General features: G+C 34.0%; 2 protein-coding genes across 2 annotated transcripts in view; one reads left to right on the top strand and one right to left on the bottom strand.

Annotated features, from left to right (window-relative positions):
- Positions 1–2,480: 2,480 nt before the first annotated feature.
- Positions 2,481–13,275, bottom strand: part of LOC117685166 (protein jagged-1-like) — a 34,359-nt gene continuing 23,564 nt past the window's right edge. The window contains exon 8 of the mRNA XM_066070836.1: positions 2,481–4,585. Within this exon, the coding sequence (XP_065926908.1) occupies positions 4,371–4,585 (215 nt within the window). The 3' untranslated portion in view covers positions 2,481–4,370. The remainder of the gene's footprint in view (positions 4,586–13,275) is intronic.
- Positions 12,470–13,163, top strand: LOC117689947 (P2X purinoceptor 7-like; the record flags this gene model as incomplete). The annotated part of the gene is made up of 3 exons (XM_066078199.1): positions 12,470–12,649; positions 12,747–12,802; positions 12,928–13,163. Coding segments are annotated over 3 exons (444 nt in total), but the record flags the coding sequence as incomplete, so codon positions are not given.

The following is a 13,275-nucleotide window of genomic DNA, read 5'->3' as shown; positions in this document are numbered from 1 at the left end:
AATATTTATTAAGAAAATTTTCAAAGTCTGTTCTTCCAGAAACCAACTTTAACAACTTATTGTATTGTAAACTTTTTAGCTCACCTGAGGTTGGGGTCACAATGGGGGGTCGAAGATTAACATAGGAATATATAGAGTAAATCTTTAAAAATCTTCTTCTCAGAAACTAATCAGCCAGGAAAGCTGAAACTTGTGTGAAAGCATCATCAGGTAATGTAGATACAAATTTGTGAAAATCATGACCCCCGGAGGTAGGGTGGGGCCACAATGAAGGATCGAAGTTTTACATAGGAATATATAGAGTAAATCTTTAAAAATCTTCTTCTCAGAAACTAATTGGCAAGGAAAGCTGACACCTGTGTGGAAGCATCCTCATGTAGTGTAGATTCAAAGTTGTGAAAATTATGACCCCCGGGGGTAGGGTGGGTCCACAATGGGGGGGTCGAAGTTTAACATGAATATATAAAGTTAATCTTAAAAACTCTTCTTCTCAGAAACTAATCGGCCAGGAAAGCTGACACTTGTGTGGAAGGATCCTCAGGTAGTGTTGATTCAAAGCTGTGAAAATCATGACCCCTGGGGTACGGTGGGGCTACAATGGGAGGCCGATGTTTTACATAGGAATACACAGAGTAAATCTTTAAAAATCTTCTTCTCAGAAACTAATCAGCCAGGAAAGCTGAAATTTGTGTGAAAGCATCCTCAGGTAGTGTAGATTCAAAGTTGTGAAAATCATGATCCCCAGGGGTAGGGTGGGGCCACAATGGGGGGGGGGGGGGTCAAAGTTTAACAAAGGAATATATAGGGTAAATCTTTAAAAATCTTCTCAGAAACTAATCAGCCAGATGATTCTTTATAATTGTTAAGACTTTGGCCCCAGGACAATTCTTTGGCCTCCCGAGAAGGTTCAGAGTTTGATGTACGTTTATATCCCGTATATAATCTATTGTTAAGGATCTTTTTGAGAACTGCAATACTCAACATATGATATGACTATAAAATCATCCTGTTAGAAAAGGGACTAATGATTATAAACATAAGAATATCCAGGGGAAAATGGATTTTATTTATACAGGATGTACATGTATTATTGTACATTGTCCAGATAGTTTGTATTATGACTCCATTAAGCTGATTTTATCATACCTTTTGTTCCTCAGGTGAGCGATGTGGCCCATGGGCCTCTTGTTTTCATTCTAGTACAAAAGAACATTTTAGCAACAAAAAAAAAACCCAGCAAAACTTAGTCTTGCCAGCGGTGATGATTTGTCCTTAGGTCCAAACACTGTTTCACTTTCGGTTTGCCAGAGTAACTGCATAGGAGAGTTGATTAAAATCAACTCCCAAAAACGTAACTGTTATTAATCAATTTGTGGCAATGAAAGTGCGTTTTTGTGTGTGTTGCTAAGGATATGAAAGAACAGTATACCTCTATTTCTTTACACGTTCGGTGTTAATAACTTGGAAATTAGCCAAACATTGAAAATTCAAGTAGTTTCAAAGTCAGATATATTGGATACATGTACGGGGTAACCCATTTCTGTTCTTTTTTACAGCGAGAGGTCCTTTTTTCTGAGGGGGTCATTTATCTTCATGTTTAACATGAAGAAAAATAACCCCTGGGTCTTTTTTCTTTAGAAAAATCCAATTATTCTACAGCAAGGGGGGATCATTATTCGACGTCAAAAAATGACCCCATGTCATTATTCTACGCGGGTCTTTATTCTTCATTACACCGGCCGTCCGTTCTATGTCCAGATAAAAAAAAATACATTCGTGAGATCTCGAGATCTTAAAAACAGTAAGTGATCAGGAAATGACACATTCATAAATGATATACATTTGGCTGAAGATGTGTTAAACAAGATTCGTTTTGTCATCCGCTTCAACGTGTCATTATAACATTTTAATCTAAAGACACGATCCGAATCTCTTTTCTGGGTAAATGATAACCATGTCGTCTCCAGTGGTCTATTTAAAAGAAAACGAGAAAAAAAAACCGCAGTTGCTTTTATTGACACAACATTGCTAACACATAACCAAAACAAACAGGAATTAATTCGAATGAATTTTGTAAATGTTGATACATATAAAGGTACATCATAGATTCACAGTCAATACATATAGTGTATGTGGTATAAATGAGATAATAAGATAGAGTCATCACGCAACATACCTACACTCTGTCCCAAGATATCCTGGGTTCACATTTTGCTTAATTTCTTGATATTTATGCCAAAATATGTGATGTCTACGGGGATTTTGTATTGCAGCGAGCCCTGATGATTACGTTGAAAAATTGCGCGATGTATTCCGAATGGAGAAAAAAATGTAAACATTCCTCATTATAAATCTCCGTAAGGAATCTGTTTTCGCTCCTGTGTATTTTTCCGAGTGAAATATGATAATGTGTCAAGGAATTTATCTCTTTCAACTATTTCAATTGCACTTTTTTCACATGTATGTGTATTTTTATAAAAAAAAAATCGCCCAAATGTGCTGCTGAAATATCTTGGGACAGACTCTAACAAATACATATAAATAATCATTTCATGCATGTCTTTTATAATTATGCTATGCTATGGTTATCATTTTAATGATATGCTATACTTTTTTAATAAAACGCTATGAAATGTGTATGCTGTGCTATGAATATTTGAAATAAAAGGCTTAATGATACAATGGTATGCAATGAAATCTGACTTAAAACCCGCAATGTACAGAAGAGTTCAGAACATTTGAACTAAAATGTTAAGAAGCTTAAGTGTACCATTGATCTGTAATGATAAACCTTTTAAATAATAAAATAAAATCATTTAAAAGAGAGTTAAATCATGCTGTATGCTATGTTATGAATGGCAATCAGGAGATTATATGCTACGGTATCGGATTCCAAAGCAGTGGTATAAGATTCCAGTGCTATGATACATTGTATGTTGTGGTATATGTTGTTAAAGATACACGTATGCTTGAGCTGACTGAAGGCATAAGTAAGACTTGTCAAGCTGAATAAAAAAAAGAAGATGCATAATAGATCATCCGGGATGCACAAACAAATGCATGTATTTTTATACGGTAACTTTTCATCTATGTAATATCCCTCTGGTATTAATTTTGCCATAATTTTTTTTTAAAATTTCATATTGATCTTCATCAAAGTCAATATCAATCGATTCATATGAAACAATTTTTAAGTGATGAAGCGCTGCTAGATTTTTCAAAAAATGATAAAATGTCTAATCATGATATGAAGAAAACTAGACATAGTGATTAGAAAAAACAAAATTTTACCATCGCAGCATAAAATTAAAAAACCAAAATGTATATGAAAATAATATATAGTTATATACATTTTCAATTCATATTACAAAACATATTGAAGCGCTGCATTTTAGTTCAGAATAGCACTTTGTTGTATAGGTTTGCAACAAAAATTGCTTCAATCAGCAAGAGTTATCTTTCTTTATCATAGACTATTGAAGGTTTTACATACATGTTTTACATACAGTGCAAGAAAAATTGCCATAGTTTCTTAAATTTCAGAAAGGGTTTTCTTTTTTAAATTTGGATTAGATAATAGAAAATGGATATATATATTTAAGAAATCCTAAAAATGTAAACCAGAGCATTTTGTTATGTAACACAAAAAGGGGATCAAGTGAATAATTTTCCAGTAATTGGTATGATATCAATACAGGGATATACCGTCTTGAATCAAATGAGCTGAGATATTAGGTTTTTTTTTCAATTTGTTTTCCCATAACTGCTCCCTCAGAATAGAAAAGCTTATTCAATTTTAAACATTTGAAATGTTATAAGTTTTAATTAAACAATTTCAATTAAGTCTAGAATCTGTAATTGTCTTGGTCACATTTTCCCCAATTATAATTCATTCAGCTCTGTGAACGAGCTATAGATAGAGAAATAAAAATATTCAATCCAAATCTTCTCTGGTCTAAAACATCAAACATGTACCGTACATGTACTGACCAAGTCAAGTACATAAAATTTAGTTATATTTAAAAAAAAAAATAAATCCATTGGGAAGGGGGTGGGGAGAGGGGGAGGAATAGTCATGTAGATATTGCCTGATAAATACTTATATCATTATGATACACTTCTTGTAATATTTTGTAAAAGTTTTCTTTACTTTTTTGTCCCCTGCTTCAAAAGAGCTATAGGGTTCAGTTCTAATTTTTTCTATCTTTGAATTAAATAAGTGTATCACCTTCCAACATAAATTGGGACCATGCACAACCTCCCTTGTTGTTACATGCATTAATAATTGTTAGTTAACAGAAACAAAGTGATATTATTTTCTACAGAAGTTATCTCTCTTATCAGAGGGACATTCCACCTTAGTTTGATGATTAGACGAGGACGCCAAACACGTCAACTTCACAAAGAGTGAGGGTCTCTGTTGTCTTGGAGATCTTTACGAATCTCCCCTGTGTTGATGTCGGACAATCGATGACGACCAGCTGTGACGCAGTACCGGGACCAGCAAAGAAACCACAAGGAGTGCTGATGTCTGATTCTGTCAGCCCTACAGTGACGGTAACATCCTGCAGCCGGAATGACACATCTAAATAAAAGTCAAATTATGGTCATTTAGGATATGTACAGAGCACAACAACATACTACTACACTAGTTGCACGGATCGGTTCAGTAAGCTTTTTAAACAGAACGCTTCACTTTTTGCACGGTTCTGTTTATAGAATACAGGGGCAAGCTTTGTGAATGTTTGCTTGCTTTTATAATGAGGTGGTCATGACCTGAAGCAGTTTACTGTTTTTGATGATGATTTTTAAAGCAAAAGACAAATAGATACAACAATTACCCCCAAAACCAGTGTTAAATATCAGCTTTCATTCCAACAGGATATGAGATTCATTTTATTTAAAACAACAGTCCGATTAGCTTATCTAACAACTGCAATAGAACCTTTGTATATATTACTAAGATACCATAAGCAGTGTTACGACTGTTTTAATGAAAAAAAAAATGTATACAAATTCTTATATAAGTTTTGTATTTACAAATTTCATATAACTATTCTTATCATTACAGGGGAATATAATGATCTTTGTTCAAAAAATCGCATTTCACTCCTTCAGTCTAGACAGTTATCAACTGGTTTTTAGTTATGCAACTCATTTTTTTCTATTCTGGTATTAATTCCATTTGCTCATGCAAATGTTTTCATAGGCAAGTCTAACCAAAGACGCCATCGAGTTTTTTTGAAATGTGAAACGACATCTTGTGTACAGTCAGACATTTCGTTTTCTCTTCAGGCAACATGTATTTTGCATGTATGAACACATTTCTTTTGATATATACAATTAGTTCATTTGATGGACACGTATCAGGTCTTAACTGTAATCGATTGCACATGTATTTCCAATTTATTTAAACCCATTCTTAAGAAAAACTAGTGATTTTTGTACCATATATTCTTAAATAACGTAGACAGTAACGGTTTTCATAATGTCTGAGTGATCGGCCAGATGTGGAAATTTTTAATGGAAGGCTTTACGAAGCCGAGTACAGTCTAAGTATGCATGGTTTTGAGCATTTTGTTAGTGCAAATTTATAACTTTATTGAATTGTGTTTTTATTTGAAATAAGCATCATTCTTTACGTATTTGAGTTGAAAAAGTGTGGGGGTTTTTTCAAATTAATATAATCTGTATTTTTTATGAGTTCATGAGTTGAAAAAAGTTGATTTTATGGCCATAATTGGTAAAATGCTGTAATAGTGCTCACGAAAGCATCGTTTTAAACTTAAGCATAATGCCGAAACAAAGTTAACATTCAAAGCTGCCATAACTTGTTTTGTTACGAATTTTTGACAGGCCATTAACGGTAACGTTTAAACACTTTAAATGGTTTATTTGTTTTCAAAAGTTGTATTACAAAATAAAACTCCAACTTGCAAAATAAAGAGAAATGCATCATGAAAAAAATGATACAATCCCTGAACCAAACCAGGAGCTATAGTTCTCTAATGCATAATAAACTCGAACTACAATTTTCTTTTTTAGCTAACCCGCTAAATTAATTTTATATTAATTTATGGGAAAAAATGATATATTTTGAGGGGTTTTTTGTATTTTTTTTTTTTAGATATTTTAATTTAAAAGTTCCATGGGATTTTAGTTTGGAAAAATATACCTCACAAAACACCTTCATGCAAACCCCATTTGTTTTTGCCATTAAGCATATATGCAGCAGCCCAGATAAAAACTAAACAAGCCTAATGCAATTTGTTGACAAGTACCTTTTCATAGATTCCAATAACTACGTAATTACATTAGTTAGCCTAAATAAATTGTAACCTTCAAATTGCATTGGCAACATCAATGAGCACTTTTTAAAATTTGACAGCTAGGACAGTATAAGATGTAATGTTGCCAATAAATTTTGTGATTTGGCAATTGAAGTTTTTAAACAACAAAAATATTTCAACCGCAAAACAATTTGGGAAAAATCACAAAGAGCAAAATTTGCAATGTCATAATACAACGTACAAATATGACATGAGGTTCTATGTCTGTCAAGATGACGAACTCGTGATGTTATGAGAGCAAGTTTGACATGCAAAATCTACAGTCCCTTATTGCAAATATTAAACATGTACTTACAGCAATTAAATTGTTTAATGCTTAGGTAATGCTTAGCAAACTGATTCACAACCAAACAATTAGATTATCGGACAACTAGCAACGCGAGAAACAAGTTAGAAATGCATGATTTAGTCCTAAAAGTGTTACAGTGCATGGGTTCCGGAGAATGAAAATTACCTCAGAAAGGTTTGGATGAAACAGTAATGGTGGTTTTGAAAAAAAAAATTTGGACGGTTAAAGGGATAGTAGCTACGATTTTGATATATTTTTCATACTGCTGAAAGTAACTAAAAACCAAAATATATACATCAAATACTCAAACAATGCATCACTGTGTTTATTAAAAGCCTCCTAATCATTAATTAATTGATCAAATTCGTCCGAACTCACCGTATTAATTATGCATCGGAAGTTTTCCGACGTCTACCGAAGCTGATTTTCACATACCCGGATGCAGCGTAATGGATGACGAGGTAAGCACATGACAATGATTTTATGTGAAAATAAAATTATTTATATTCAGTGGAAGGTGTATTGCAAGCCTATTCATTCTTTAAAGTATTATTTCATCCATTTCTATTTAATAAACCGTAAAAATTAGTGAAATTTGTTTCCTTTCGATGTTGTGTACGTAGAAACATGAATGGGGTACCCCAAGGGGTATTATTACTTTTATTTCAATTACGTTATATAATATAAATCATCATCATAAATTGTGATCGTTTCATACTTACAAACTATATTAGTATATACGGAAAAATAGGTTATGAAAATTTGATTAGCATCAGAATCGAGGTGTAGTGTCTCCATATCACCAGTTCACAACTGACGTTTTGACGTAATGTTTGTTATCACAGACTCCTGATTTTATTTTATTTTTATTTACCAACAAATCGCTCAATAAAACCAAAGATCGAAAAATTCTACCCCTTTTATTGATAAAGTATGATGAAAAAATCCTACTCCTAGTACTTTATATATACATTTATAAAGGGGTTGGATTTTTTGGGCCATATTGAATCACTTTTTATAAACAAAATTAATGTGCCTGTGTTATATGTTATAGAATTTACATATCAATAATAAATAAAAGATTTTACTCCTTATAAATATGCAATTCCATTTGACAATATTTTGAACATTTAAAAAAATATATTCTATATAAGAGGATAAGCTACGTACATATGTATATTAGGCTTACTTGTATATTATGATTACCTCCACCCTAGTGCCCTCCACTTACCATCCCATAGACAAATAACTAGGTACGCTAAGTATAACATATCGGCCCTGTCGAAATGTGAAAAATCAAACACATGATATCTTTAAAATGTTTGCCGGAATAATTCATGTAGGACACCCCATGCATGAAAGTAACTTTCGTTTTCTAAAATTCACGTGCGTTTGGTAATTGTAAACTCCGAAACCGGACCTTGTTTACGGATTTTGTAAAATATATGGGTTTTTGTAATGTTTGGTCTAATATTTCTATAAGGCCGCATTCGAGTACATACACCAATATTTCAGAATAGCACAATTTTACACTGCTTATTAACATAGAAACAGAAAAAAATATGTACAAGACTGCGGCCACTTTCGTTTTTTATTTTTTTCTATTTTCAAGATGCACAAAAAATGAATGTTTTCTTTGGTTAGCTAAGACGTAAGATGAGTTCCTTTAATATGACAATGCCTAAATAAATACTTAACTGTAAAAATAGACCTATGTTGACAATTGACTTTAATTATAGAAAAATTTAACCGTTCCATGGAAAAATTGGAGTATTTTTATTAGTTTATTAGTCCTTAGACACAGTGTATTTGAATTAATCACAATTACATACTGTGTATTGCAGATAAAATGGTCAACATTGTTGTGTAGTAAAAACAAATATACAAAATTGATTTCAGGATGGATATAAGAAGAAATATTTTTTTTTAAAAAACCTCAACATTTCTTATAATTTGCGATTTAATGAATATAAAGTTATCTGTGTGTCGTTGTGCTCTACATAAATGACGTAACAAGTGTAAACAAATGACGTCATAAAGTAGCTGAGAGAGAGAGAGAAAGAGAGAGAGAAAAGTTTATACAGATACATTTAAAAATTCAAAACAGTTTTATTATCAAATCAGAAGTCAGATTCAAAACATTATATTTGTGTAGATTTATATATTTGGTACAAAGTTATTAGAAATATATACTAGTAAATCAGACACTGAATGTTTGCCGATCCTGTTGAAATAATTAAATCAAACTTAAAAAAAAATATTTTCACAAGAAAAATATAATAGTAATCATATTCCTATATGCATGCATTTTAAGTGCCCAGTATATTTACTAGTACATGGATGTCATTAGTCTCTGTAACGGGACATGTGTCTAGGGGTTAGTCGCGTATATATTCTACAGTATTTAAAAAAATACAACATTTTGCGTAAGAATGTAGGAATTCAAAACTAATGATAGATCTAGCTGTGTTTAGCTTTTTAAATGACAACTTTAATTCTAGAAAATACATTAAATACTTTTTTTTACATCGTTCACGGATGTCTTGCGTTAATTATTTCTTGATCGATCTAAACCTTCTATTACGGTAGAATGTTGGTAATAATTGGTGTTGGGTTATCATTATTAACAAAAAATAATCAGTTCAGATTCAAACATTGTCAAATATATATTCATGTCGCTGGAATATTTACTGGGGAAATTAAATTTCCGAACAGGGGTATGTCCCGATTTTTGATCAATTGATCGATTTCATTCATCTTGAAAAGATATAACTCGTGTGTCTTACTAAATGTACATTAATCAATTAGTAGTCAAGTGTGCATAGTGTTTCTTCGATAAATTTCTTCTAAAACATTCAATTTAAAGTATAATATATATAGTTGTTACAAAACAAATGTAAAAAAAAAACCATTGGACCCCCTCCCAATGGATTTATTCAAAACATTGGAGATCTAATCCTTTGAGTGTTAGGTAATTTAAAAGCAGGTCTTCGCGCGATAACTTCACATGAATTCATAATGTTTGCGTGCCGATTAGTGGACGGGATCATGAGAGTACCCCAGAGCACACCGTGTGTACACATGCAGCTTTATAAATATTTGAATAACGAAAACTGTTTCTATTACTTTCCTATCGTTGGAAATGACAAAAAGGCCTTTGATTTTCCATCTTAATATAACAAATACAATTTAACTGCTTTATCTTTCAAGCTTACGTGCAATTATTTGATACATGTACACTTTAAAATAATTTGAAATAATGAAATAATAAATTAATTTCAAAAAATATACATGTACATGCTCCAGCTATTAGGGTGTTCCGATGGGGCCAATTCGACTTTCGCCTTGAGGGCGAAGATGCGAGAGTGTGAAGTTGCGAAGGCAAATTGCGAAGGTGCGAAGGCGAAGGAGCGAAAGTGCGAAGATGCGAAGGCGAGAGTGCGAAGGCGAAGGAGCGATACTACTATTGTTCTTTCGCCCATGCAATTTCGCACTATCGCCTTCGCAACTTCGCACTTTCGCCTTCGTCTTTTTTTTATTGCATACATCATGAGGTATCGGTCGATTCCAATGGAATCGATTTTGTTGCAGGCACCGTACTCGCCCGAGGTTTGCCGATTAATCTCAGATGTTATTGATACCCATGCGCTATAGGCCATCGTGCTTGCTGTGAAAGTTTTTTAATATTTTACTGTGTTATGTGACATATATGTTTATCGGTGCTCACTATGCCTAATCATTATATACTCCTCATAAAATGTAATGTCTGCAATAATGTGAACACAAACACTTCCAGACTCCCGTCATTTATCAGCTGTCTGTTTACCTTAAACCAACATCGTGGTTCAAACACATTACCATTTTAATTTAATCATGCGACATTCCTTTTTCATGCACTGATGAGCTAGAGAGGGGCCCGGACCCCCCCCCCCCTTTCCTCCACGGAAAATTAATTTCAGACAGTAATGGAGAGAGGGTCGGACACCTCCCCCCTGGAAGATTTAGTATTATTGATTTCACATAGTACAATTATCCCTCGGATCCCCCCCCCCTCTCCCAACTAGAAATAATGAAAATATTGATCTGCGCGGGTTGTTGAAAATAAATTCTCAAAAGTTAATCTTCTGCCAAATATGTTATTTTATACAGCTAAAAATATCTTTAAACGATAGAGAGCTCCAAAAACATAAAAAGGCGAAGGCAAGAATGCGAAGTTGCGAGGGCAAAAGAGTGATAGTAGTATCGGTTCTTTGCCCTTGCAACTTCGCACTTTCGCCTTCGCATCTATGCGCTTCGCCGTCGCATCTTCGCACTTTCGCTCCTTCGCACTTTCGCTCCTTCGTCATCGTACCTTCGCCTACGCAACCTCGCATCTTCGCCCGAAATTGCAAAGGTCGAAGTGGCCCTATCGGAACACCATAAGCTATATATCGAAGAAAAAGACTGAATTTTCTACTTCCGTTTATGAATTTATGAACAACAGCGAAAATTAAAATTCATGTCATAAGATACGGTAGCTCTTGAATTATATTGTTTAGTCGAGCAAGCTTTTTGGAAGGCTATTACTTGTACAGCTTACACTTCCGGCAACACTGGAGAAATAGTATGTCACATGCTCAAAACAAGGATGACAGGCACGTTCTATTGCTGTTTTCATTCTCTTGTCTAATCATCTTAAAGAGAGGACAAGCATTGTGGGCAAGTTTATAAGATTATAGGAGTTGACACTGCTGCTGATTTCTATAAAACCAGCGATCAATCTGGAGCGGGCAAAACCTGCCCTTTCAATTTTTCAAAAATCCGTCAAACTAGATAATGTAATCATGCAGTTTTTAATTTTTACCTCGGCTAGAAAGCTCTTACAGTAACTTTGAAAGAAAGATGTTCACATGCATTACACATTTAGATTGATTTTAGATAAAAAAAAAAAAACAAAAAAAAAACTACATTGATTTTAAATACGTACATTTTGCCCATCGTCTCAATTTGTACATTAATCTTGTACATTGGGCGTTGTCAGAGGTGCAAGCGAAAGTTGCGTAACACGACCTCTGGTGAGAGAATGCAAACTATTATGATGATGATGTATAAATTTATATAACATGAAACATAATTAATTCCTTACTGCAAAAGGAAAAGAATAATTGATTAAATATGTCTTTATTTACATTATATACCAGAACATCCTTTCTATAATTATTATTTGAAGAACGTTGTCAATACATTTCATGACGTCATGACGTTTTTGGTTAACTGAATAGCTATAAACAATGCTATGTTTAGATAACTATTATATGGAAACGGTAAAAGATATTTTCAAAAATCAAACTGTTTTGAAACCGCTTAATTCTCTAAATATTTCACTCAAAATTTCATTAACTTTGAAAACAGGGCTGATTTTGCTGCTTACCGTACCCAGTTCTTTATACATACTCTAAATGCAACTTATACAGGTTTCAAGAAGTTCTATGTCTGATAGAGAGTCTTCCTCTAGCCCCGAGAGACCAAGCAGGGGCAGAGCCAGAGGGAGAGCCAGGGCTAGAGGTAGAGCAAGAGGGCAGGGTCCAGCTCGGAGACGGGGTGCTAGAGCTAGAGGAATATGCAGGGGGCCAAACAGACACGAGACGCTCAGACAGCGTGTAATAGACCGAAATCTTCAACTAAGGGTATACTATGATATCTTGTAACACTCTTCATTTTCTTGTATGTGTCGTATTTTCTTGTACAATTGATTTCGTATTTTCATTAAAATATTTAGAATCGTGTTGCCGAGATGACGGAGGATGCATTGAGAGAATTAGTGATGAGCGTCTGTGAGAGAGACTTATCACTAATTCTCGACATCGTCGATCGGGCATCTCAAGCTGAAGCCGCTCAAGGTGGATATCATCCACTGCCCGGAAGCAATTCCCCCAATTGGTGTGTGTGCAGCAAGTGTCGGGAGATGCCCACCGAGGAGGAGAGGGTGTGCTGCAGGCAAACACCTTCCAACTGCCTCTCTACTTTGCCAGTAAGTAGTTCTATATGACGCACATATAACTAATTTTAATATTAAAACATTTAATAGAAATGTATTATAATATTAATGTAAATACCTATAATTTCAGGACTTTGACCTGATAGTTCTAGACCCATTAGTTTTGATGGTAGCTCGTCGGTACAGGTAAGGAAGTTTTTTTTAAAATATTATTCTAGATCAATTGTTTACTCCCATGACTTTAATTTTTAATGTTGTGTCCGCCTTATCACTGAAATGCCATTTCAATTTATTTTCATCTCTTTAAACAGACAGGATGTCCTTGCTGCTGGTGAGGACGACGACTTTAACCGGAGCAATCGCCACGCAGGATACCGGCAGTTTATCCTCTGGCAGCATGGGCATTTGGGGGCAGGAAACCGCCGTGTCATTCCAAGCTGCTGCACCTGGAGGATAAGAGATACTTATCCTGACAGTTTTGGACAATATAGGGGATTTGTGGGTGGCCGTCTGGGATAATATACATGTTTATTAATAAACAGCACTAATGTTCAAATTTCAAGTTTCTTTGATGTTGAGCAAACACCTACATATATATCATAAAAACTGTTCACATGGAACACATATCTAATTTAATTCAAAATTACATGCAAATGTAA

This window comes from Magallana gigas, chromosome 1 (genome assembly GCF_963853765.1).
Source record: "Magallana gigas chromosome 1, xbMagGiga1.1, whole genome shotgun sequence".
Taxonomy (NCBI): domain Eukaryota; kingdom Metazoa; phylum Mollusca; class Bivalvia; order Ostreida; family Ostreidae; genus Magallana; species Magallana gigas.
Note: the sequence above shows the minus strand (reverse complement) of the source record. Positions and strands in the feature narration are given on the sequence as shown.